Below are 27,363 nucleotides of genomic sequence, written 5' to 3'. Positions count from 1 at the left end.
GAAAATTAAATTACTAACCTGATTTGAAGAGGCAATCCTTGTTAATTGTAATCCGAAAATAACTGAGGTCTAAAAGGTAACAAAAGGAGGACATCAACAGTGCTGCAATCTATGAGATGTCCTAGCATAACAGTCTTACTTTTGTCCCTACTTTTGTCATTTTAATATCAACCCTAACTGCTGCATTAACAAAGTTTTGGGACCTGGGTAGCAGTGCCAGTAACAGGTAAGCGTAATTACCCACACTGTGTATTGGATTGTGATCCTGTTCAGCCAATGCAGCATAGTGGTTCAAGGTATTCCCAGTTGAATCAATGGCTGTATGCGACTAATTATATTTGTTGCTAAAGCACAAAGCCTTCAACCTCGGTGCCCAAGTACATTACAATGTAGGGTCTATAGTCTTTGACTTGAATTTGCAGGGTATCTAATAGGATAAGATAAAAGGGTTCTCATGCACCAGCCAATTCTTTTACATTTTCAAACCAAAACAAAATACAACTGAAAAGCTGATAACCTATATAAAATAGATGTTTTAAAAGGACTGACTTGGACAATAAAATAAAATAAACAGTTTCAACGTTTCTTTAAGTTTTAAAGCACAATGCCTCATACAATTGAAATCATGTTAACAATATTAGCTGTTGGTCTTTGTTATAAATTCTGGAGTATTTTTTTGGTTTTATGCTTTATTAACGAATACGTGGTATAATAGCCCTCGCCTTTTTATTTCTGTGTGCCTGAAATAAAATAAAATAAAATATTACACATAAATATTTACAGCATCCTCCCTCGCTCCACCTGCTGTCAAACTGTAAAAACGACAATAACCTCACATCTCCCAGGGAGAGAAGTATCCAATGAGATCAACGGATATTGAGTTGTGGGGCGTTGTCAAAAGCTGACCCTGTTGCTACAGCAGCAGGAGCAGTAGCAGCATAAAAGAGAAAAATGGAGGAATACGAAGGTAAGACGGAGAAAAAAAACAAAACAATACTGTTTTAAAATCAAAATAGTAATGTAATAGTGTAATTGTAATAGCCAACTACACTCAGATACCTAAACTGGCATAACGTATTTTAAAATAGAATATAATAGTAAACATTCTTTTATTTACTATTTTGCCTACATTCATTTGATATATTAACACACTGTTGTTTTGGACACGCTACTGTGTAACCTTTTTGGTAATTTATCTCGCTGTACTATATATATATATATATATATATATATATATATATATATATATATATATATATATATATATATATATATGGTGCATTCGGTTTTTGTATTTATTTTTTTAAGTGGAATATACAATTGAAGCCTAATTGACGTGAGATACCAGCACAACCAGTAGTGCACACAACTGAAAAAACGCTGAGGTCATAGTTAGTAGTCCTTTTTTTTTTTTTTTTTTTACACTATATTAAATTACAATACAAATGCTTGAATATAAAAATTACATGTTAATAAGGAAACCTGTTATTCCAATCACGTGTCCACTGCTCGTGACGCGGATTGGCACTCAGTAACTGTTTTGTTTAATTTACAGTATATAAAAATACTGTATTGATGGTGCTTTGATTTCAAAATAATAATCGGATTTTTCGTTATTTTATATATATATATATATATATATATATATATATATATTGCACCACTGCCTCACAGCTGCTTTCTAAGTAAGTACCAAGTGCAGAGCTGACCAACAGACTTGTGTTTAATTGTCAAGCATCAGTTTCTAGGCACTTGTGCTGCATAGAAACAGCTGAGGACCACGCCTTTGGCAATGTGGGTCACTTCTTTTTGTACTCATGAGCTGACCGCAAATAGTGATGTAAGGTCAACATTTTTATGGTATGTTTTGTTTGTAAATACATAAGGGAAGGAATTAATTCATTATTTTTTTCACAGAATTTACATTACACTTCCAGAAATTTGTAGGTAAATCAAGTTCTACCATCAAACATGTACCATTACTGAATGTGTAGTATAACGCAGCAGAAATGTGTTTATTTAGGGCATTCATTCTGTGTCAGATCTCTCAATCTTCGAAATGTAATTTGGTGATTCATACAATTTGTAATGCTAATGACAGACCTTTTTGATTTATTTATCTATTTGTTTGTTTTTACTATTCAGCTTTTGAAACTTCATCTGATGTGGATCTGATACCTTGCAAAATCTGTGGCAGGACTTTTTTCTTAGAAGCACTAGTAAGTATACATTAGAAACATTTTCAGCATTACATAGGTTCTAGTGTATATATTGTTATTTTAGTTCTGTGTTAAGTTATTAGTAGACTGTGACAACATTGCGGAGTAAAATACATACAGTATGTTTACAGTAGACTGTCAAACCAGTGCAGCACAGTTTGACTTACTAAAATCCATGCCATTATTGAATGAAATGCAGTTTCACTTGTGCTGTTTCAGGGTTAAGAATTAAAAAATATAATAATGTATTATCTCATTTCCAAGAATGTTCCTTTGTGATTCATGTGGTTTGTGGATTGGTGGGGGTATTCACTGACACTGGAGACAGGAATGTACTTGGAAACCCCGCACAGGTGCCCAGTTTTATTTATTTCTTTTTCAAGTGCTTTAGTTTAGCCCACAGGGGGCGCTGTGGTCCATGGCCTGAATACCAGCAATGAACCACAGAAATACCCACAGGTAAACAGACCCGCTGACACACTCACAGGTGCTCTCAAATAATAATAACAAAAGGCAAAATCAAAAAGAGAAAATAAATCACAGTAATCAAAACTACAAAGAAAAGGTGCTGCACTCGGCAGCATTACCCCGACCGCCGCTACCCGCACGGCCCGGGTCCCCGTCCTACACTTCACGATTCCCTCAGCCTGCTTTCTATACACTTGTGGGGTCTGCCCAAGGTTTCCCCGCTATCGATATTTTACTTTTCTTTTCTTTGGGTTCTTTTGTTTTTCTTTTCCCGGACGTTCTCGGTCCTGGAGCAGAGCTTCCGCTAGCTTGTTAGTTTGTCTTTCAGGGGCAAACCTGATGGAACAACAGAACGTTATTTTATAGGGCCAGCAATTCCACCAAGGCCCGCCTCTCAGCCACTCAGAGAGAGGGAAAGCCCACACACCCTCTCTCCCACCTCTCTTGTGTCACTGCCATGACTGACCGGCGGATATTGCAAGGCTGCTGCCCTCTTCCTGCAGCACTATGAACGCACCAGAAGAGTCAGCACAGATCTTCCCCCTGTTACAGAGTGATTTAGCCAACCCTAATTTAAATGCACGCTAAAGCTTTAAATGCATCTACTCTATGCCAACTAATCTTTAGTCCTTTTAATATGGACTCTGACATTTCTTTGTAAAAACAAACACAGCAGCTATAAATCCTCAGTGTTCCAGGTGAGTTTGCTTGTTGAAATAAAAAAAAAATAATAAGTTGTTAATACAAATGCACTTTTTTTGCACTAGAAGTAATGTGGTCCTCAACTGCACTTGTTTCTGTTTTTGTAGAAAAAACATTTGCCCATTTGCCAAAAAGCTGCTGCTAAGAAAAGGAAGGTGTTTGACTCCAGCAGGCAGAGAGCAGAGGGAACAGATATTCCTGTGATAAAACCACTAAAACCAAAGGTGTGTAATCTACTATAACAAGTCTGCCATCATCATAATACTATGTCATGCCAAGGGTTCATTAGTTTGTTTTACACTGTTAGTACAAGACAAACGCACCCACAACACAACTTTTGAATATATATATTTTTTATTGATGAGTATGTAAAGATAGATTTAATAATGGTTGGTTTGAGGGTCCACCACCTGGCCAGCTGGACGTGGTGGTAGACCCCCCCCACCCACCCCCCCTACCCTTGACAGATAATACCAAGGAATAGTTACAAGAGTGGAGTTGAGGTGAGGCGGTGGGATGCAAATTAATCAAATGCAAAGAAAGGTAAGTTACCTGAATATTTAAGTTTTTCCAATTGGCCAGAATTGGAAGATGTAATGTGTGTGTAGGGGGCGGTCCTTACTCCAGAATCTTAGTTGTAAACTTAATTTGGTGAGAGAATTAACTCACCTCTGATTATGTTTCAGTTACCCAACTCCCGCTCTGCTAAATCTGATAAAGTAAGTTGTATCTTTCATACTCTAGTTGATTTAACTTAAGGATGCATACAAAATATTTACCTCATGACTAGTACCTGTTTTATAAATCATCTCTGCTTCCTTAATTTTTCAGCACCATTTTATAACAGCCTTTAAATACTGTATCCTCTTTAAGGCCCTGTCCACACTATGCCTTTAAACCTTATTTGTTTCCTTGAAACTGCTAAATATGGTTAGCGTCTACACTATGTGGCGTTTAATACCATACTTGAGAACTGGACTCGCGACCTCGAGGTGTCGAGTCCGTTTCTAAATTAGATCGCATCAGGTAGTGTGGTTTGTCAGAAGTGTGGACGCTGTAATACCGAACTACATTTTTTTGTGTATCCTCCAATATTCCAAAATTCTCTCTGATGTGTTTTGGCGCGTGGACATTACAAATACAGTACTAGGGTCCTGAAGGAGTTGAGAACGACTATCAAGACTGCTGTACCGTATACAATTTCTGAGGGTTGTTGTAAAATGGTGGATCATGGAGTGACGTGATCAGATGCCGAAATCTGGAGTGATGAAATCGGTGAAGGAGAACTTCAGAGTTCAAAACGGAATGTACACATTATGATTAAAGGTACCTTGTATTTTTAAGAAACAATATGCTAAGAAGTGCTATGTCTTCCGTGGGCATGGACTCCATATTTGCCGGGTTGTAAAAATAAAATACAGTGCATGGTGGGATAATGTCATGTTAAGTCCCATTGCGCTGCTAGGAACTGTAACAAAACTATTTTAATAGTGTTTGTACACATTAAGCCAGACTAAACATGAAACAGTACTTTAGTGTGGATGCTTTGCGCTGGATTAATTAGAAAGTTTTTGAGGTTCTTCAGATTGGTTATGTAGTGTGAACAGGGCCTTAGACTAATCACTTTTCTCCATATTCCAAACAGATGGCTTGAACAATATCTTTATTCCATTATGAAAAGGTAATAGTTGAAATAATATTGCGTGTTTTGCACAGTATTGCTGACCTTAGAATTAGAAGTGCTATTTAGTGCATCATAGGTGTTGCTCAGTGGTAATAGATTAGTTAATACTTTTAAGAAAAGACATATGCACCATGATGCTGCTGCTGATTGACACACAACTGCATTTCTAAAGCTACATGTTTTAGTTTGTGAATGTAATAACCTGTACATGTATTCATTATATAAACATGCATTCTCGTGTAAACAAAGAGTAGTACAGCACCAAAACTACAGTGTTATTTGTGTAGTGCCAATTTGCATTTCAGTAATTTCTCAAGGTGTTTTATAGTCTGCTAGTCTGAGTTTACTCTCAAGAAATGGTTCAAGCTGTTTGTGTTTTGTAAACTGTTTGTCTTGTCTTGCCTCAGTATCACATTTTCTGTACTATCAATCCCTTTCTGCACACTTTGTAAGCTGTAATATTTTCTTCTAACTGAATCAGTAAACTGAATCTTAATGTTTACTGTTGACTTCAGAAAGCCTGTCTAACAAGGTGGAAATACAGTATACATTAAAAATAAAATGACAGGATTCAACTTTTTATTATTTGTTTAAACCATAACTACCGCTGTATTTCACGATTATTAAGGATTTCACTATTTCTGTGAAATTCACCAATTGCCTCGTAATATGTAGTTCCCTCTGAAAATAACTTTTTCAGAAACAATAGTGTAAATGTACCGGATTCCTTCGAATTTAAGATGCACTTTTTGAACAATTTTTTGCTTCTCAAAAATAGCCTGTGTCTTAAATTCAAGTACAGTAGTGAGGCATGTATTAAAATCGCCAACAAAAGACGTGACTACCCGAGTACACAAACAGCAGCATGACTGACTGCCGACAAAAAGACGAACCAAAACGTGATACTGCCTGATCTCTAATCGTCCATGACACACAGGCAGCCATTTTCAAAATAAGTGTCATTAGCTTCCTGAGGAATTCCAAGAGAAGCTTTTACAATTTCAGTGTTTCTAACAAACAGTACCAGCTTAGACAGATCAGAAATGATAATCAGACCCCCGTATTTGAGGGTGGGAAATTTGGGCTGCATCTTAAATAAATGTTAAAACAACAGACATGTAAAATGTCCCCTTCTTGTACTGGACAGAGCGATCTTTATCAGAAATATTTCTGATCTTTGATGCAGCTGGTGTCTTTTTCGTTGAAGACATTTTAAAGAAATCATGCAGCTCTATGTAGTGTGTTCAATCATTTACCGGAAGCAAACTAAACTGTCTGCCAGGTTCTTATATGCACTGTAACAGGTAGTTAAGACAAACATTTGCTGAATTTATTTTTAAGTGATAAAAAATATGTACCGTGTTCCTTTGAATTTATGTTTTTATTTTGTTTGATAATTCACTGATGGTGAGAATAAAAGGTTTTAAACTGTGGACGTCAAAAACGAAATATTCTACAATTTAGCGTTTACTGTTTTTCAGATAAGCATTGTTGTATAATAACTCTAGAGAATTTTTTTTTTTTTAATAAATATTATTTTAAATCTTGAAATACACAATTTATTACAGTGTAAAAATACAGCCATAACCAACAAGACTTTGATTACCACAAGGTTCCTTCTCAAACAGCTACTTTATTGCATTATTGGGAGGAGGAGTGTTACAGAAATGTAGTGGCGATGCCTGTATATACACACCACACTTTTATTTTATATGTTTATATGTTGGGACTTGCTGAGACTTGGAATGGGTAACTCTGTACCTACTTTCTTGACAGTTTCTGCATCTAGTTTTGTGAATTCTTATTAGTTTGTCTAATGAAAAAAAAAAAGATTAAACTTGAATGGCTGTGTTTGTTGCAGGAAAAAAGTTCCATGTAGTAGTAGTAATAATAATAATAATACAATATAGATCACAGATCCTACTAATTCATGGTATTGACAATGATTGTTTGAGTTTTTTCCTTAAGGCTATATTGAGAACCATACTTATAGAAGTTTATCATAGTAAAAGCAAAGTGTAATAAATCAAAGTGAAAGTATGGAAAGCATATGTCAGCATTGTTAACACCAGAGGGGTATGGTAACGCATATTAAACATAGCAAACCATAGTAAACTATGACAAGTTCCCAAACTGGGGGCCGTGAAATAGTTTCAGTGGAGCTGTAGTACATGCAAAAATGTTATCTCCCAAGTGACCCCCCCCAGACCCAGGGATCAATTAATTTTATATGAACATTGCTGTTAGGAGCTTGGAGTTATTTCAAATGTATCATTGAAAACATCTAGTGCTCATTCAGAAATATGATGCTTAGTATTGCTTATTGTTTTCTTACAAAATGTTGATTGCAATGAAAATAAGGTAGTCCACTGAGACTATGGTAAATGCATAGTATAACCTTGGGAAAGGCATGGGAAAACTGGAAAATGATTACAAATTTACATGGTAAACTTTTGTAATGGCACCTGTCTGATTTTAGTTTTTGTTTTAATACTATATTATGGAAATAACTTGTGTGATTTTATTTATGACTTTGCATCGCATTAACAATGTTATGTTCCATAGTCTTTACCAAGTTAAAAATCTTGCGTTGGTGGCAAAACATATTTCTAATTAACTTATCGTTTTCTATCTGCCAATGAGGCTTTCATGTGTGTTGTGATTTCTTTTCATTTATGTATTTTGATAAATTATATAAAAAAAAAATAAGCTGGAGGGAGGGGGGGGGGGGGGGCGGGGGGACAGGAGACAAAAAAAATATTGTGACTAATCTTTGTAGCTTGTTTTTTTATCCTTATAGCCAGAACCACCCAAGAAACAATCAAACTGGCGAAGAAAGCATGAGGATTTTATTGCAACTATCCGTGCAGCCAAAGGGCTCACTCAGGTGATGAAAGAGGGGGGGCCACTCCCTCCTCCACCGCCACCATCATATGACCCAGGTAACCAAGTGGCAGTTTTCAGTGATACCAGTTATAACTTTTTTCTGGTATGCATTTAATTGAAATTTGATCAACTAAACCAAATAAAATAGTTTAGACAGAGCAACTCATTACTTCCAGTTATAATCCTGGTTTTAATGTTCAAAACACAATTTATTTTTCTAATAAATTTAATTAGCATTTTGTTGTGATTATCTTTTTTTGTGACAACAAAAACAATACTTAGGAAATATAACTTTATAAATAGGAATACATTGTTTTATTAGAAAGTATGGGAGTCATGTATCAAGATCGAGCGACGCAGCACTAAATTGGCAGAGTGTAAAATCCTGAATGTATTAACTGGCCCCAAATAAATGAGGCATGGCGTAAGCTGCCACATTTAAATGCATAAGTGCGCTCCCCATTTGGAGCAGTCATTTCTGCTTCTCCAAATGAGCTTCCTCATATAGTTCAATTTAGGTAGCTCGCTTGGAGGGGAGGTGCTATTTATCAGACTAGACTGAAATCTGAAATTTGGAGGGGGAGGCTCAGATTTTCAGAACACCGGCTCTGTCTGCATGCTAGCAGTGCCTGGGTTCTATGTTAGCCCTGATTTCCTTCAACAAATCCAAAATAACTCTTGCTGCTTAATCGGTATTGAGCTATAATTTCATGCTCAGGGAGATCAAAAAGGGTAATGCGGACCCTAAATAATCTCTCCCTTCTCAGTACTCTCCCTATGTTCCTGAGTTGTTCATGAGCCTGCACTTTCTGTCATAGGAAATACATTATGACTGCTGCCATAATGCTATTTCCTATCGGCTGCTTTCTTACTTTTTCTTTGCAGTCAAATAAGACCAAATTGAAATCTTATTTGTGGACCCTTTTAGGGCTGACGCAGCTGTGCTGCAGCTTCATGAATCTCATTTTAACATCACAGACTTCATTTACAAATGAGCCCCACCTACAATTTGCCCATGCATATAATTAAGGCTTGACACATCTTAAAATCCATGGCTAATGAGAGGCGGAAAGCAGTGCACGGCAGAGCGCAATTTGGGGGTGGTAACACAGCCTTAACTTGCCAAAAGTGTCATGATACATATGGGGCAATTTTAAGGTCCGCGTAAACTCGGGCTATGGACCTTAATGCCGTCGCAAACACTTGATATATGACTCTCTGTTTTAATCTATGAATTGTGCAGACTAGAAAGTCTCTACACAGCAGGAGCAGAAAGAACAAAACACATTTAAATACTACATGGGATTTTGTATTCAGTTTAGATTCATGTTTTGTCCTTTTTTTCAGATTATATCCAGTGTCCATTTTGTCAGAGGAGGTTCAGTCAAAATGCTGCTGATAGGCATATTCAATTCTGTAAAGAAAAAGCTGCACGTATTCCTAACAAAGGCAAGATTTCTGCTGATACAAAAGGAAAACCATCTGCAAGACCACAGGTACGGGACATGGGAACTTCTTTACTGTTTGCTTTCTGTGAAGCTCACAGATAAATAACTTGGATATGGTACTGGTACAATATGAATGAATGTTGCTTTTTGTTTTAAATATATATATATATATATAGGAAATAATCTATGCATATATCACTCATATGAAAACTGAAAACTATATTTTGAAAACAGTCATGTATTAACAGCTCCAAGGAGATTGAAAATAATGTAAAATGGAAAGTATATATGAAACCCTAAGTGGCATGCTTGGAAACACCAAGGTCATTGTTTTCCAAAATCTCCATGTGTAGCAATATATTGATATATCATGTATTTACTCAGCTTAAACCTCCAGCTCCAAAGAAGACAAACGCTCCAGTCTCATCGATATCTCCCTCTTCCCGTTTACCACAGCCGTCTTCTGCTGGTAAACCTGCTGGAGGTAAGAGCAACAATATTTAATTGTCCATTGTCAGACAAAATACAAATTATTCCACATCAGTTAGATAAATATCTCTTTTACAAATCTTATCAGCTTCTACTGATAGTAGAAAACAAACCAGTTTAAACATGCTGACTGGTAAATCCCTTATGGGCATTGTTTTTAACTGGTGTTATTTTAAACATTCCTTAAACATTAGCTGTAAGCCCTAACACTTTATGTTGCTGCATTCGATGCTGTTCAGACAACGCTGAAATTTGAGTAATAATAAAAAATGTTTAACAGTACTGACTGGTGTTATATTAGCCATTTTCCCCCAGTTTTGCAAATGCAGACATGATGCAAGCTGCTGATCTTGCATTTTAGTCTGATACTTTGTTATATTGGCAAACATAGAATGCTGAAGATTAGGGTTGTTAGATGCTTCTGTCTTTCATAAATCTAATCTTATCATTTACCGCTTCTTCCTTTTATCCAGAAAGTTGTTCTACTTAATCTGAGTGCTATAGGGTTTTTTTTTTTTTTTTTAGTAATGAGGTAATTTTATACAGAAGCAACCAGTGCAGAAAGCTGAAACTGTGCATCAGTGAAAGTACACTGGAGGTGTTTATTGCTAGAGCATTCTTGACATATTTTTGGTTACCTTGGGTTCAGGAGGCAGGGCAAAGGCTACCCCCTTGTCACAAATTTGTCTCCCTATTTACAGGTATGCTTTGTTCCTCTGTGACCTTTGCCACATATGTCCTCCCCTCTGTAGGTGGTGTCCCATCCTCCTTTCCTTGGAGGCACAAACTGATTCTTACTTCTGTACAAGGGTGCCTCTTTCTAGAAAGAAAGGGATTTCTTGGCCAAATAAATACCTTCTCTCATGCTCTACATTAATCCAGTCATTTCCCTGCACAGTCAGGTGTCCACAGCCAATATTATATTGTGAAGTTTAATATAGTCCTCAGGGGTGTGCAATTGATATCGCCCTATGCCCAGGACAACAAGATTTGTGTGAGGGACAACCAGTTTTGCCTGTCAGACAAGTAGTTTTTATTTATTTATTTATTTATTTATTTATTTATTTATTTATTTATCCTATGTTCACTCTGTTGCCAGAAAGACACTCCAGGTATATTTCTAGAGAGCCACGCAAGTTGCGGAAGTCTAGCAGCGAAGCACAAACATTTTTTAAAAATTGTTTACGTCCCACCACTATCACTTCTGATTGGCTAGCTGTAGAAGATGTTGATCTTCTATTTGGTTATACAAATGGCTGCCTGATGACCTCTGGCAAGCCAGACTAATCTTTTAAACTAAAGATATTATTTACGTTTTTTGTAAATTAGCAAATAAGTGATACTGCTTTCTTAGTACATGAACCTAACATTTAAATACAGCAATCTAGTAAAGTAAAAACAAACAAACAAAAAAACACCATAGTCGCTAAGGTATTAGCGCATTAGAGAAAATCAATGTGTAATTTATAACATTTTCCGGTCAAGCGTGTACTTGTTGGGGGGGGACGGGGGGGACGTAAAGTTTACTATCTAGAAGCATTTTAAGACAGTCTTTCCCTGGCAATTTTTTTTTTATCTTCCGATTTCAATGTTGCTAACCTAGTTTGCTATTTACCATATTTACATATATGTATATTTTTTTTAGATTTCAATGCTATATTAAAATTATCTCTTTTTTTACTAACTTTGAACAGAAGTGGTATTAGTTATTTATTGGACATGTACAATCCATCGATTTGTGAAACTATGAAAACATGAAGATTGACAAATATGTTTATAATGATAGAAATGAAATTCTTTTATATGAGATTATCTGTACAATATTTTATTTAAAAATAAACTGTAAATCTTTATTTTTAGACTGTAAAAATAGGCTGTAAATCTCATGGCAATGTGTTTATGTATTAATTGATTTATGTATTTATTTTTCAGTGCAGGGAAAGAATGTTGCCCTCCCCTAAAAAAAATAAGCCATCAGGGTATGAAACCAGCATCACCCTCCTGCTGCAAGATGTTAGATGAGGAAATATAGCTGTAAAATGTTGTACACTGTTTTGAAAAAAAAGGATATAATAGAAATAAACATTTAGTCTTTGCAGAATTTGATGGAGCCTACTTTACTTAAATTTACTAGCAAATGTGTTCCAAACTGCACTAAAAGGAACATATCCTTAAAGTGTGTTATACATTTGTTGAGGTGAGGTGGGGTCACTGGGGGCCTTTTCTGTATCGTGAAGAATATAGTGAACCCGTCAAGCTATAAGGCTAGATTCGCCCTGTTAATCACTAATTGATTGATTGTGTTCACTGTTAAATAAAACTAAAATCCTACAAGTTATATTCCACTTTTTTGTGTGTGTTTTGCGCGATGGGTAGGGGTCAAGTAGATTTTTCTAGCATTTTGTCCCTTGGACAAGTTTCTTTCAAAAATTGCACACCCCTGGTCCTGCATAATGTGACTCAAAATAATTGTTCTTTTGGCTTTTATTGTTAAAATGTTTTTATTTCAGTGATTGGTTGTTTTCATAGCAGTTTAACATTTTAAAGCTGTCTCTAAATATTGTGATTCATTTTGTGAGAATTTTTTTTTTTTTTTTAAATATGGCATCTCTCTTTTATCTGGTAAGGTCTATCCTCAAACAGAAACACTACTCCTGTAGCTGGATCAGTTAAGAGCAATGCTTCCAATTTCTCTCCATCTCGTATGAGTTCAGCAGGCAGCCAACAGACTGGGTAAGAACCATTACTCACGTATCTCACTAGCCCAATAGTGATACTTTGACACTGCTCATTAAAGCAACCTTGGATTATTGTAAACTTTTCAGTCAACTCATTAGTTTGCAATACTGAGAATGAATATGGCTCTCAACTAAAAATATATATAAACAGCTAAATTGGGATGATTAAATTATTTATCAATCAGTATGTTTACATGACAAGCTGAAAACTAATGTTTTCGAAAAACTGAATCAGAAAACAGATTTTCTTAAAACGTCATTTTTCAGAATCTAATTAGAATTCAACTGTATACATGGATTGAAGTTTTCAGAAAACGCAGGATATTTTCACGTGCAAAGTACTGTAGTAGCCTAAGTACGATTTGAACAGACCAGACATTTCTGCGACCGAACGGAGACCAATCCAATAACTCAAGTGCTTTATCGAAGTGTCAGGTCTTAAATTCAAAGATTACCATCCTATACCTCTATTCAGATTCCCCACAATGTGCAATCAGCCTTTCCAACAGCTCTTCCTGTTCTATATTACCACTTTCTTTTGCAGACATTATTTTAAATTCTCACATCATTTTAAAACTGGAAAACGTGCTGCTTCAGTATGGGCTATTAACAAATACATACAGACTTTAACAAATGTATTACTTTATCCCTAACTAGACAAATGGATGCATGCAGACTGACTACAGATTATTTTCTCTGTTTTCTAAAATAACGTGCAGGGTCAAAGTGTGCACATGCGCAGTATGCTATTTCAATACTTTTTCTGAAAAGTGTGTTTACATGATATACATTTTGTTAGTTTTCGGAATTTAATCGGAAATTTCTAGGTTCTGTTTTCCGAAAATGGACTATTTGAATATTTCAATACATTTTCCGAAAACTGTGTTTACATGACTTTTGATATCGGAATTAGTTTTCTGAAAACTTAGTTTTCAGAAAAATATCGGAATTCTTATGCTCATGTAAACGCACTGAATGTGTAGCACCAGTTAATTGGAGTTAAAAAGAATGCTATGTGTTCTGTTTTAATTACAGTATTAGTATGAAGTCTAGAGCGCCTACTTCACCAGCATCTCTGAAGAATGTAACCTCTGGCATTCCTGGAAACAGAAGGAAAACCTATAATGCTGACAGCTATAGTTCCAGGTATGTTGACATTTTAGAACCACTATTGTGAAACGACTGGTAAGCGTCACATGCCTAGAGTTTCACTGAGGATGGTTGTTTAAATGATGAATATTAAAACCAAGATACAGGGGTATACATTAAGTGGAGATGTCAGTATTCATCCATAAGCCACACTTTATATTATAAATATTCTGTATCTAACAAACTATAACTTTCACTGTAGTGACATCTGACTCGCATTGCATAGCGGTTTGAGACATTCTAGTATTTACTGTGAGCCTAGTGGAAGTGCCCATATGTTCATCCACGTGCTACACTTTCCAGTATGTAGTTTGCATACCTGTTAAACACTGAAGAGCTTGAAACATGAAGTTTTAACCCTTTGCGGTCCTTTGTCTGACCTGGTCCGACATTGCAATTATTCCTATCTGATCCAATGTCGGACCCTGTCTGACATCATCAAAAAAACGCAAAAAACGGGTTTCTAGTCGTTTTTTCGCCGGAAAAAGCCGAGAAAACCATTCAATGGCCAAGTGGGAGCGACAGGAGCCGAGACAAGCCGAAAAAAAATCAAATTAAAAAAAGGGCGTATCTCATTATTAGTCATACTTGCCCCTGGCATCAGATAGGGGCGGCCATAAGGAAACAAGCTGCCTGTTACTGAATCAGCACACAGAGAATATCACAGACATTTGCAGAGCTTTTTTGAGATGTTATAGTAATAAAATAATTACTTTGATGGCATTATTGAGGAGTTTGGTGATAAAACGAGTGATCAGGAGATGATTGATCGGTATGTACGACTATTATTATTATTATTATTATTATTATTTATTTATTAGCATATGTGAAAGCTATAGCGAACGAAAGGGTGGAGCGGGGCTGGAGATCCCTAGTGAGTGCTTTGTTGATATGCAGGGCCTTTTAAACCCGTTTGACTGTGGGGAAAAAAATACTTTTAAACAGCGCGTCTAAAATTAACTGCGTGTGTGAAAATAAATTGGACCTGACGCGCCTGACACGCACTTAATAAATGGACTGCAAAGACCTCTGGACACTGACATGCATATTACAGATTTTTCTATTAATTCATTCTAGAATATTATACTCAGGCAGGGTTTCCATGGAAAAATAGTCTCCCCGTATTTTTCTCACTCTATTTTGTTAGTACCTTTCGGGTTATTTGGGTTTACATGTAGTTTTCTTTTAGGGAGAGAAATTCTCCTGAATACAAATGACCTAATTAAAATGAAAATACATGTAAATATATAGGGTATATTTACATGTTTGTCAATGTTACAATTTGGCCTTGTGCGTCTACTGATGTCATGCAGATTTCTTAAACTGGGTTTACACTAAGTGTTTTGGTTTTGTTGAAAACTAGTGTAACTAGTGAAAGGCTAGTGTACAATGAATTGCATCTTATTGCTAAAGGACAGAAAAGTCTAGGCTTAAAGCAATCAGCTATGTGATGGCCATACACAAAGATAACACAGGTATAAAGGATGAGAAATATCTTTCTGTGCTTTGCAAAGGGCTTCATTTATTTATTTATTGCAAAGGGCTGAATTTAAATGTAGTTTCAGTATTTGTATATGCTGATCTCAGGGTACGACTAGGGGAATGGTACCAACAGTTCCTGCAAATATGAAAGCCCTAAACCATGAAGGGCCATGTAAGTATTAAGGACATTTTTAAAATCAATCCTGAACTTAACAGGGAGCCAATGTAGTGATTTTAGAACTGGGGTAATGTGTTGTGAACGGCCAGTGCGAGTCAGCACTCTAGCTGCAGCTTTTTGAACCAGTTGGAGCCGACACAGTTTAGAATCTGGAAGGTCAGCAAACAAAGCATTACAATAATCTAGCCTAGAAATAACAAAGGCATGAACCAACATCTCACCATCTTTATCAGATAGAATGGATCTCAATTTGAAATTGTTCCTCAAATGATAAAATGAGGACTTTATAACTGAGCTAATGTGGGTGTCCAAACACAATTCTGGATCCAGAGTGATTCCCAAATTTTTCACAGCATGAGATGGAGTCAAGAGATTCCCATCAAAAGATATTTCAAAACTAGGTGATTTAGCCAAGTTGTATCTAGAGCCCACTAATAGCACCTACTGTATGTCTTATTGGGATTTATTTTTAGACAATTTACAGCCATCCACGATTGGATTTCACTCAGGCACTGAGACGGCACAGAACCCACCATCTCCGATGTAGTAGGAAAAAACACAATATTTCAGTATCGTCTGCATAACAATGAAATCCAAGGTTGTATTTGTTAGTAATTGATCCAAGAAGGAGCATATAGACACTGAAAAGCAGGGGACCAAGTAGGGATGGGAATTTTGGCAAAAGAAACGGAAATCCTCGCAACCCCCTGCAGACGAGACAGGACAAGTCATGCACATGCTTACGCTTTGTGGAAGTAGTTGTCAGCATATATAATATTCTATCTTTATGGTTGTCAGAAGGTAGAGATGCAGAGTCTGCGTCATAGGATGACGTGCTCCCTAGCAACGCATGGACAACATTCCACGGAGGGGAAACTAGATTTTTGCCATAGTGTTATCATTTCTGTCCGACTGAGAAACCTGTTTTTACCTTTCAAAACATTAAGAATGGCCTGCGATTATGTGAATATAATTAGTGCTGATTTTATTCTTATTTCAAAAATAGCATAAATATTAGGTTTTCTAAACATTTTTTTTTTTAAATTCACGACTGTCTTTTTTCAATCGTAGCCTGCTGCGTAGTAGTTTCTGCATGTGAGCTGTATTGTATTATTTGTAGTTAAAATAATAAAGGCCACTTATTGATTACTAAAAAAAAAAGCTATACTAATAACATGCATCATCTCACGTTTTAAATATTCTAATAAACTTTACTGTGATCATGTGATTGTGGAGTTTTGCTTTTGCTGTCGTTGTTCCGATATGGTTGTTGCACCATTAAAAGACGTAACTTACACTTGATCACACGTGTGCTTGCAAGAATAAGTGGAATATCCGTTTGTCACTGTTGTTCCATAGTTAAGGAATATACAACAAAGATGTTTTTTCTACTTATCGCAAGTAAAACTGGACATGTACTGTGTCCCACATTTTATATTTTAAAACCTACGTACTATATGAAAATCTATCTATGGGAAATTGAAGTCATACAAATAGATAATTGTAAAATTGTGGAACTTTGGATTTTTTTCTAAAAACCTTGAAATAAAAAAGATTGAATATCTCAAAACTATTTGGAATACACATTACTGTTCTTCGTCTGAATGATTTATTTATTTAACCCAGCTTGTTATGCTATGTTCCCGTTAGCCGCTCACCACGTCGCCACAAGCGAAACGTTTTCCCTTGTGGCTCAATTATTTGTCTCGAAGTTCGCCACGGTGGCGAAGGCTTTGAAAAATGTACTTGTGTAAGCTGCCAGCACATTCAATGTGTGCTAGTAGATGAATCAATACAGACTGTTTAGTTTGATTTAATTTTGCCGGGAGGACAGAGGCTCTAATTAGAAACATTCAGCAGACGTCGCTGCTTGTTAAAAAACAAACAAAAAAAAAAAAAACCCACATGGCATCCAAACGGAAAAAAATGTTACAAAACAAATTGTACAGACCAATTACCAGAATCATGTTCCAAAAGATGTAGCCCAAGGAATACCAGTTACACATGTACACACAGGTAAAATATGACCATGATACTGGTCACAGGGAGGTGAAGCAGTCATGGTTTCAAACATACCCTCTGGTCCCGAAAGAACATTTTCACAGACGGCTAGCCAGAAACACGCAGCTTCAAGATCCCAGCTTTTTTTTTTTTTTTCCCCCCTGCTGTTTGCTTTCTCTTTAAAATGAGTTGACATATATTTTGGAACTAGTAACAGAGTGGATTTGAAATAGGAATAATTTAATAAAATAATACACAGTTATTATTTTAAAAAGAATTTGTCTCACTATGATTTATTGAGTTTTAATGTCAGAATCTGTGCAGTATTTCTGTTACATAGTAAAAAAACGTTTTTATAAACACAGTAGTGCCTGTACTATCCTACTAGAGCTTTGGTTGGTCAGGGAGGCATTAATATTAACATACACTAATAGCACTGTCTACTAAAAAATGTTGTTTCTTTAGCCACAGTGGCTAACTAAATGAAAGTCTTGGAGGAAACGTAGTTATGGTATAATAATAATAAAGATCTGCAGTGGTGTTGGTTGTTAGAGCTGTGTATCAGTGTGCACCCACGATCTAGTCTCATCCGTCAACAGGGAGGAATGTGCTAATAAAGTGAAGTTCAATCTCTTCTCTGTGTCGCATACATTACGTGCACCAAACTAAAGAACATGCTGTCACAACCAACCCATTGAAGAGTATTGAGAGCTGAAACAAGTATTTTAAGCAAACCAATTTCTCACATAAAGGAATAATCAACAGTGTTTCATAGGATTATGATTATTTTTTGGCTGTTACGCAAACTGAAAACACAGCGTAGGCCTAAATACAGCATCATTTTTCCAGGTAACAACGTAACGGCCTGTTGCGCTCAACAGGGCTGGTGAGAACCCTGGGTTTATTCAATAACCTTTTAAATAATTCAAAACAAGGCACATACCTAGTTGTACTTTTAATGGTCAGTGCAAATGCTGACATTACTCCATCCATTCACAGAAAGTCAATAGTAGATGTTTACATTGTACTGCAGTCCATAGAGTTAAACTACTTTCACACTGTTTTCTCAGTCATCGAGGTGTTCTGCTTAGCATTTAGTATGTCTTTATATTCAACATACAGTAGCTAAATTAGCGTTCAAATTTCAATTTTACTAAAGTTAGGCTTCCTTTTTAGAATTTGCTATGTAAATTTTACAAATTTAAGGTTAGCTTGTGCCGTGTTTCCGGAAGCTGTTTCACGACTGCCTAGCAAAAGTGGCTGTGTGCAGTCATTACAGGGGAACTCAAGCTGGGGATCTGTTAACATTAGCTGAAAACAAGGCAACAAAATTGGCAACAATTTCAAACAGAATATGTTTACTGTTGAATTTTGCTGTTACAAGCATTGCATGATTAATTAGGGTCTTTTTAATATGCCAATCTCATTCACATGAACGCGCAGGGTTTAACACTGACTTTGAGTTTGCTTCTACTAGTAGCTAATATAAGTTTTTGGTGTACTCGAATATGTAATGTGCTATTCAAACAGTTTTTTATTTTTGGTAATCGTGTATTCAACTACACTGACCCATCCCTAGGACCAAGGATTGAGCCTTGTGGAACACCATACTTCGCTACCTGTCTGAGTACTGACTCAGAGACAAACTGGCGGCGATGTAACAGATAGGAGTGAAACCATTCCAAAGCAATACCTGTAATTCTAATGTAATTCTGTAATCTCTCCATTAAGATCCCATGGTCCACAGTGTCAAAAGCAACAGAAAGATAAAGCAATACTAAAATAGACAGTTGTCCAGTATCAGCAAACCTAGAATTTCCATGGTCATGTGGGAAAGATTATGTTTCTTCAGAAGAAGTTTCTCCGCTGCCAATGTTAAAGAAAAGGGCTTTGCCCACTGGATCCGTTCCATAATTTATCATCCATCATCCGAAGAAGTTGTGCGTCAATCCACTGCACACTAGATGTGTTAATATCATACTGTAGTGGACAAAAAAATGGAAACACCAATGTAAAGTCACTTAATAGGGCAGCAGTGTGGAGTAGTGGTGAGGGTTGTTGGTTAAATCCCAGGTGGGAGACACTGCTGCTGTACCCTTGAGCAAGGTACTTTACCTAGATTGCTCCAGTAAAAACACAACTATATAAATGGGTAACTGTATGTAAAAATAATGTGATATTTTGTAACAATTGTAAGTCACCCAGAATAAGGGCGTCTGCTAAGAAATAAATAATAATAGGGCGTTGGGTCACTGGTATCCCGCTCTGTGGAGTTCTCGGCAGACTGTTTTTGATGAAACTGGCTGCTCGCTCCCCAGGTTGAAATTTGCAGTCAATTGATCTACAGTTGCTCATCTGTTTTGCCTTGCACTTCGAATTAATGCACAGATATCACGATCCTGGAGTATGCGCTTTCGCCCATTGTTGCCCTTTGCTGATGATTGTCTTTCCCTCGGAGTTCCATGCCGACATCACCCTAGACACCGTTGCTCGTGAAACATCAGCAAGTTGAGCTGTCTTGGTCACTGAAGCTCCTGCCAAACGCGCCCCAACAATCACCCCTCTTTCAAAGTCACTGAGGTCTCCTCTTGCAGCCATGCTAGCCATAATTATAGGCAACCAGGCCTGTCCAGCATTTTTATACATGACCCTAAGCATGCTGGGATGTTATTTGCTTAATTAACGCATGAGTCACACCTGTATGGAAGCCCTTGCTTTCAATATATTTGGTGTCCCTCATTTACCCAGGTGTTTCCCATGTTCTGTCCACTACATATATATACACACATCTATCTATCTATCTATCTATCTATCTCTATCTATCTATCTATATAATCTTATTATATTTTTATAGCAGGCATGGGCAATATTTACTTTAAATAGGCAGGTGCGAGAACAGTTTGTAAAAAAAATGTAAAAACAAAAAAAAGCGAATAATGTTTAATAAAATATATGAATGTAGTTAAAACCTGATGTTTACTGTACTATTGTTGATATACATGTATTTGAGTTTTTTTTATTAATGTGCATCTGTAATAAACATTTGTGAAAAATAAAACAAAAAAACACATTTGTGAAAAATAAAACAAAAATTGTTGACAGGGCTCTAACTACATTGCTACCTGTAGTTTAATAGTTACTGTACTTATGGCATATAACAAAAATTGTTGGCATTATGTTTCATTAGACAAAGGATTTTACATTTTGCATTCTATCTAATTATTCTTTATTGCAGGAATGATGCCAAAAGTGGATGTGATGTATCAGATTATTCAGCTGCAATGAGCTATGGAGAAAACAAAAGCAATGGCAGAAATTCCTCTGGGCAGCTCTCCAAATTCTGCCATGAATGTGGGACCAAGTACCCAGTAGAATGGGCAAAGTTTTGCTGTGAGTGTGGAGTGAAGAGAATGTATATTTAACAGTATAATGACTGTTTTTATTCATATATTGTAATCAACTGCATGAAAAATATGTTCCTGAAAAAAGGTGTTGGATTTTTTCTTAATGTAAAATATCTGCTGCAGGTTATTAATCACTGTATTAAAAGAAATACATTTATAAACATGCAAATTAATTAATGAGGTCTGCTTTGCATACATGTTGGCTGAGAAAATTTGTGAAACAGTGCCATAAATAACAAAACAAATGTGTTCTTTGGTTTACACTTGTGTCGATTTTTAAATAATAATTATAATATATACAGTTGTAGTTAAAAGTTTTCATGGAAATGTATAATTTCTAGAAATGTCTTGAAAACAAAGTCTTTAAGGAGAAGTCTTTTATAGCAAAGGTTTTGCTTTTGTGGATGAGGAAAAAGTTACAAGAAATAAATGTCTACAATTATTTATTTCAGCAATTTTTTTGCAAAACTCCAAAAATGATTATTTAGATGTATTCATACCCTTTGATGCTATGATAGTTTTATCTACAAGGTGCTAGAAATTTCAATATGATAATGCAGAACCTAATTCTAGAAAAGTCTAGAAAATGCTGGATTGTAGGAGAGTATAAAAGGGTTATTATTATTATTATTATTATTATTATTATTATTATTATTATTTATTTCTTAGCAGACGCCCTTATCCAGGGTGACTTACAATCGTAAGCAAATACATTAAGTATTACAATACAAGTAATACAATAAGAGCAAGAAATACAATAGGATAATTGCTGTCATTAACAATAACTCAGTATGGGAAAAAGTAAAAAGCTATCTGAAGACCTTAGGCAGAAAATGATTTATTGTCATAAAGCTGGAGAAGGATACAAGAAGATTTCCAAGCATTTGAATACCCCAATGTCAACTATTGTTTCTATTATGAAGAAGTACAACACTCCCTCGATCTGGAAGAAAGAAGTTTCTTTTACCAAGAACAAGTAGAAGAATTGTGAGAAAGGTTAATAACAATCCGAGATTCAATTCAAAGTGAATTGGCTGCAAGTGGAACTGGGGATTCAGTTTCAACCATAGGTTGAGCATTGCATGGTGAAGGTCTCAATGGTCACAGGCCAAGGAAAAAGCCACTCTTAGGAAAACGTCACTAGGACACTTGCTTAAAGTTTGCAAAACGACATTTGAATGATGGATATGAGTTCTGGTCAAAGGTTTTGTGGTGTGATGAAACAAAAATCAAGCTATTTGGTCATGCTGATAGTCGTTACGTTTGGAGAAAGTCTGGTGAGGTGTACAAAGAAAAGAACACCATACCTACTGTCAAGCATGGAAGTGGTAATATCCTTCTGTGGTGCTGTTTTTTTCTCTAATGGCACAGGGAATTTAGTTCCAATACATGGTAAAATGGATTCCCTAGCATACCAAAAGATATTGGCCAATCATCGGAAACCCTCCACTACAAAACTTGGTTTAAAGCGCAACTGGACATTCCAAAACAATGATATAACGATCCAAAGCACACATCAAAATCTACTCCAGAATGGTTAAAGACGAATAAAATCAAGGTTCTGGAATGGCCTAGTCAAAGTCCCCATCTAAATCCGATTGAGAATCTTTGGTATAAGTTGAAGAAGGTTGTGCACAAGAGAAGTCCTCGGAATTTGAATGAACTGAAACAATTTTGTGTTGAAGAATGGTCAAAAATCACTTAAAAATCATGCCATGGTATGTAAACTTTTGACTACAACTGTATTAATATATATTTTTTACATTTTCAAAAGGCCCTCTAATTACCTGGTAACAGTGGTCACACACTAGCACTGAATATGCCATTGCAATATTTAGCATTATTCTCTGTTACCGTAACATGTGCAATATGATTTGTCGAAGTTGTTGGGTGAAAAATAGGAAGCTGGCTTGTATAGGGGATCGGAAGACGCCCACTGAACCTTCGGATATCCTGGTTTGTGTGGGGAATTGCTGCGGTGAGGGGAAAAATAATTGGACATTCCAAATTGTGGGTAAAATAATTGGGCACTAAATAAAAGAAATACAATAAAAAAAAATGGTTTTTTTTGTTTTTGTTTTTTATATTAACATTATGAATTGATTGTTGGATGGCAATCACCCAGTATGGGGCTCTTGGTTTTATTATGCAAATTTGAAATGTATAGGCAGCAATCCATTCTAAATCACTGCTGTCTTCAGTTCAAGTCAAGTAAAACATGGTGGACATAATTTGAAGATGCAACACAATGTATTCAGTGATGCAGTAATAAAGGAAGAAGGGGAAAATAAAGGATTGAGGTGCATGTGTTAGTCATTTAAAGAATATGTTTAATACATAAACATTAATACCTCTGCAAGGAAAATTACCACATACTGTTACACAATATGTCTATTTATTAATGTAGAGGTGCACTGCTATTCAAAGTGGTATACCAACACCCTTTATAACTACAGCATTCTGGTATTTGCTTTTTATCGTATGGCACTGTGACTATTTAGAATATATGCTATGTACACAAAACACTGGGAGTGGTTTCTGGAAGTGAAATAAAACATTCATTATTCAAACAACATTGTTACGGTGCATTTTTTTTCTTTTTGGAAATAGTTACATAACCACTTTTATTATTATTTGTTTATTTAGCAGACGCCTTTACCCAAGGCGACTTACAGAGACTAGGGTGTGTGAACTATGCATCAGCTGCAGAGTCACTTACAATTACGTCTCACCCGAAAGACGGAGCACAAGGAGGTTAAGTGACTTGCTCGGGGTCACACAATGAGCCAGTGACTGAGGTGGGATTTGAACCGGGGACCTCCTGGTTACAAGCCCATTTCTTTAACCACTGGACCACACAGCCTCCTTAAACCTTACACCTTGTCATTCGTAACCAACCTCACAATTTTGAATGTTTTTTTAGGCTTCCAAGCCAAAGGCTGGGGAAGCCTATTGTTATTGCAGTGTTTATTATTATTATTATTATTTTTCCACACAAACAACATCGCAGAGTTATGAAAACATCCCCAAATGAAAGTCACATGGTTCGACCGCCATATTGGGTCTCGTGGAAACTTTGGGAATTTTTCAAAACTCTTGCCGTTAAAAACAACTTAAGGTGGAACTATGACGATGGCAGCAGATAGTGCAGCAATGGCCTATAAAAAACATGTTCAATCAAGGTCGATTGAACAATTACTTTGCCCGCTACGCTGGATTGGCGCCAAATATTCAACAATCTTCTTGTCTTAAACCACGTCAATCGACACCTAAATTGGCACACATGTTCAAGAACATTTTAAATAAATACATAAATGACTGCTAATTAGGCCAAGTTCTTACCTTTCAAATGAGCCATTGACGATTACTCTAGGTAGGACTTGTAGAACCGATAAATTATGTTTGAAGTGGCGAGTGTGTCAGTGAAAAGTGCAGATAAGTGTAAAAAAAAAGGCCTGTATTAATGTAAATTGCGTATTTTTTCCGAGATTTAACACCAAAAGTCCAGATTTAGCTAAATACATAAATACATAAATGTTAACAAACAGTCTTAAATGTCGGAGTGTAAGCACAGTTCTGCAACATACAATGCCAAATCAAACACGTCAATGGGCGTGGGCTTGCATGTTAAGAGCTATGCACACCGGACGTGAGCTTGCGAATCAAAAATAACACTGTGTAACAATTTTTTTTTTTTTTTTTTGGTTCCTGGGTAGTAAGTGTTATTTCCTAATTGCTTATGCCTCAAAAGTATAGACAATGACTATTATTCCCCACAAACTTTGCTTTTGTGACCAGGACAGTGATATTTTGAAATTTACCTATTTTCCAGAACATTCCAGATAGATTCAGTGCTGAGTAAACTTGGAGTAACTTCTAGAACTTTCTGGAACTTTCCAGTAATATAAGTAGTAGTATAAATACAGGGGCCTTAAGCCCACCAGTTCAGTTTAGTTCCAGCTGCCTAAATGGATACATATCTGCATTTTTCTGAGAAGGCATCAAGGTCATAGGAGACTTCAAAATGGTGGCATTCCTGATGGGTCTCCAAGGCGGTTTTTACCAAGTTTCCCTGCTATCTTTGCCTTTGGGACAGCAGGGACACCAAGGCGCACTACCACAGGCGGGACTGGCCACAGCGGACCGAGTTCTCTGTGGGAAGGAACAACGTCAAGTGGGAGCCACTGGTGGACCCCCGGAAGGTGCTGATGCCACCACTGCACATCAAATTGGGCCTTATGAAACAATCTGGTCAAAGCCGGTGTCTTCGTCGGACCACAGATAAAGAAGATCCTGGAGTGCAACGAATTCCCCAAGAAGCTCACTAGTAAGGAGAAAGCGACTTGGAACAGCTTTGTCGCAGTGGTTCGGGGCTTCCTGGGCAATCACAAGGCCGAAAACTATGTGGAGCTAGTTGAGACTCTGGTGAAGAACTGCGGCACAAGGGGCTGTAGGATGTCCCTCAAAGTCCATATCCTTGATGCTCATCTTGATAAATTCAAGGAGAACATGGGAGCGTACTCGGAGGAGCAAGGCGAGCGCTTCCACCAGGATATACTGGACTTTGAATGCCACTACCAAGGACAGTATAACGAGAACATGATGGGAGACTACATTTGGGGGCTGATTCGTGAAAGTGATTTATAGTATAATCGTAAATCTCGAAAAACTACTCACTTCTAAATCTTTTGTAGTCATTGGACTTTTTTGTGGTTAAGAAAAAAATACACAATTAACACAAAATCGGGGAAAAAAACTGTTAAAATATAAAGTTAGGGTCTAACGTTTTAATATGGGGGGGGGCACAACAAAAAGTATGCTAAAAAAAGGGGGGCGGCATTTGAAAAATTTTCCGCAACACTGCACTAGAGACATGAAACTGAGTATAACTGTAGAGGGTAATTAGAAGTATTGTCAATTTCAAAATGGCACGTTTTGGTCACATGGTTTGGCAGCCATATTGATAATTGTAAAAAAAGTTTTATGAACCATAACAAGAACACCGTTGCACTTATGATCTTCAATGCCAACACAATTGTACAGACTACTGGAAAGTAATAACTGCTGAAGACTGAAACAGACTGCTCACACGGCGTTGCGGCCATATTGGAATTTACATATATATTTTAACTCCTTAGGGAATGCCGAATTGAAGACATATAGGAAGTCATATGCAGTCTATGAAAAAATGTCATCGCCCGTGACCTCTGACCTCTCCTAAAGGTCAAACGTGATGCATGACATCATCAACATTCGCAACTGTCTATAAAACTGCCTATAACTTTTTATCGGCTGCACCAAAATGCATGAAATTTGACACGGATGTAGAGGACTATGGGATGTTGTGCCATGGTCAATATGGCAGCCTTTGGTCACATGGTGTGGCAGCCATCTTAGATTTAATGAAAATTTTGGGCAATTTTCAAAAGTCTTCTCATGAACGGTAAATAGCACAGCTGTGAAAGATTTTGTACATAGTGCGCTCATATCCACGATTGATTCTACTTAAGGAAAAATGGATCGGTCACATGGTGTGGCAACTATGTTGGATTTTGTGTAAAACCCTTTGGCCGATTGACGTGAATCTTGGGTATAAGTTATCTTTGTAATGTTCTCTAAAAAAGTTATTTAGGAAAAGTTCCTACATGAACAAACATGGCTGCCATGAGCCAATCAATATGGGTGACATGCCAGTTTTGCCCATTTTTAATTTAAATTGGCTACTAACCAATAATTCCAATATTTATGCCAAAATTGACACAGTTAGCACAGTTGTGATGATAACGTTTCATCTATAATAACCAATGCGCTTAAATTTCACGATAACTGCTTGGTAGCCGTAAAGTTGCTCGCAACTCTAGTTTCAATTGAAATCTCTCTATATTATACAGTTAAATAGGTCATGTGTAGGGTGTCTCTTATTATCCCCAGAGAAGGAGGCTGTCATGCATACAAATGTACATTTCCAAATATCTGGAGAACCACTTATCCAATTGTCATGAAACCTGGTATTAACATTATTTAGCATATATATTGAGAATATACCATTTTGGGGATATAAGCAGTGGTGTAGTTGAGGGTATACGCAGGTAAACAGCGTTTACCCACTTTTACTTTGGGCAATATAGCGTTTACCCACTTCTCATGTAAGGGATACAGAGTTTAGTAAATTCTACTCTCCTGTGATATATAAATCCTGGGTTAAAGACAACATATTTTAACAGTGAGCGTCTGTGTTGTGTTGCTCCACGTGAGACTGACACCTGAGAGCTCTGTCATAACTGTGTGTTCTGTTTGTGTGTGTGTTCTGTGATTGGTTGTTTATGTTCTGTTAATGTTCTGTTAGGCACACTGGACCTGCAGGGCGGTGCTAGTAGCCTTCAACCTAGCCCGCGAAAGGACACTTGCACTACATCTATTACAGGGCTGACCCTTTTTTGTATACAAATTGCCCCCTTTTGTAGATATCACATGTTTATATGGGTGATCCTGATTCTAACTTTGTTGTTTTTGTT

At 36.6% G+C, this 27,363-nt stretch overlaps 1 protein-coding gene across 2 annotated transcripts; it reads left to right on the top strand.

Moving 5' to 3' along the window:
* Positions 1–840: 840 nt before the first annotated feature.
* zc2hc1a (zinc finger, C2HC-type containing 1A) lies at positions 841–23,423 on the top strand. 2 transcript variants are annotated; one of them, XM_033992960.2, is made up of 10 exons: positions 841–967; positions 2,146–2,219; positions 3,497–3,613; positions 4,076–4,108; positions 7,874–8,015; positions 9,307–9,455; positions 9,792–9,891; positions 12,524–12,629; positions 13,670–13,780; positions 20,680–23,423. In XM_033992960.2, exons 1-10 carry the CDS (start codon positions 952–954, stop codon positions 20,864–20,866), a joined length of 1,035 nt encoding a protein of 344 aa, XP_033848851.1. In that variant the 5' UTR covers positions 841–951; the 3' UTR covers positions 20,867–23,423. The 2 variants fall into 2 exon arrangements, with proteins under 2 accessions (XP_033848851.1, XP_033848852.1); XM_033992961.2 differs by lacking the exon at positions 4,076–4,108.
* The last annotated feature ends 3,940 nt before the right edge of the window (positions 23,424–27,363 follow it).

Source organism: Acipenser ruthenus, chromosome 3 (assembly GCF_902713425.1).
Source record: "Acipenser ruthenus chromosome 3, fAciRut3.2 maternal haplotype, whole genome shotgun sequence".
NCBI lineage: Eukaryota > Metazoa > Chordata > Actinopteri > Acipenseriformes > Acipenseridae > Acipenser > Acipenser ruthenus.
Note: the sequence above shows the minus strand (reverse complement) of the source record. Positions and strands in the feature narration are given on the sequence as shown.

What these genes read in the sequence shown, in the direction of transcription:
- zc2hc1a (XM_033992960.2), top strand. An exon ending in GCTCTGCTAAATCTGATAAA is followed by an intron (nt 4,109 to 7,873) that starts GTAAGTTGTATC and finishes TTATCCTTATAG; the next exon opens with CCAGAACCACCCAAGAAACA. An exon ending in AACCATCTGCAAGACCACAG is followed by an intron (nt 9,456 to 9,791) that starts GTACGGGACATG and finishes GTATTTACTCAG; the next exon opens with CTTAAACCTCCAGCTCCAAA.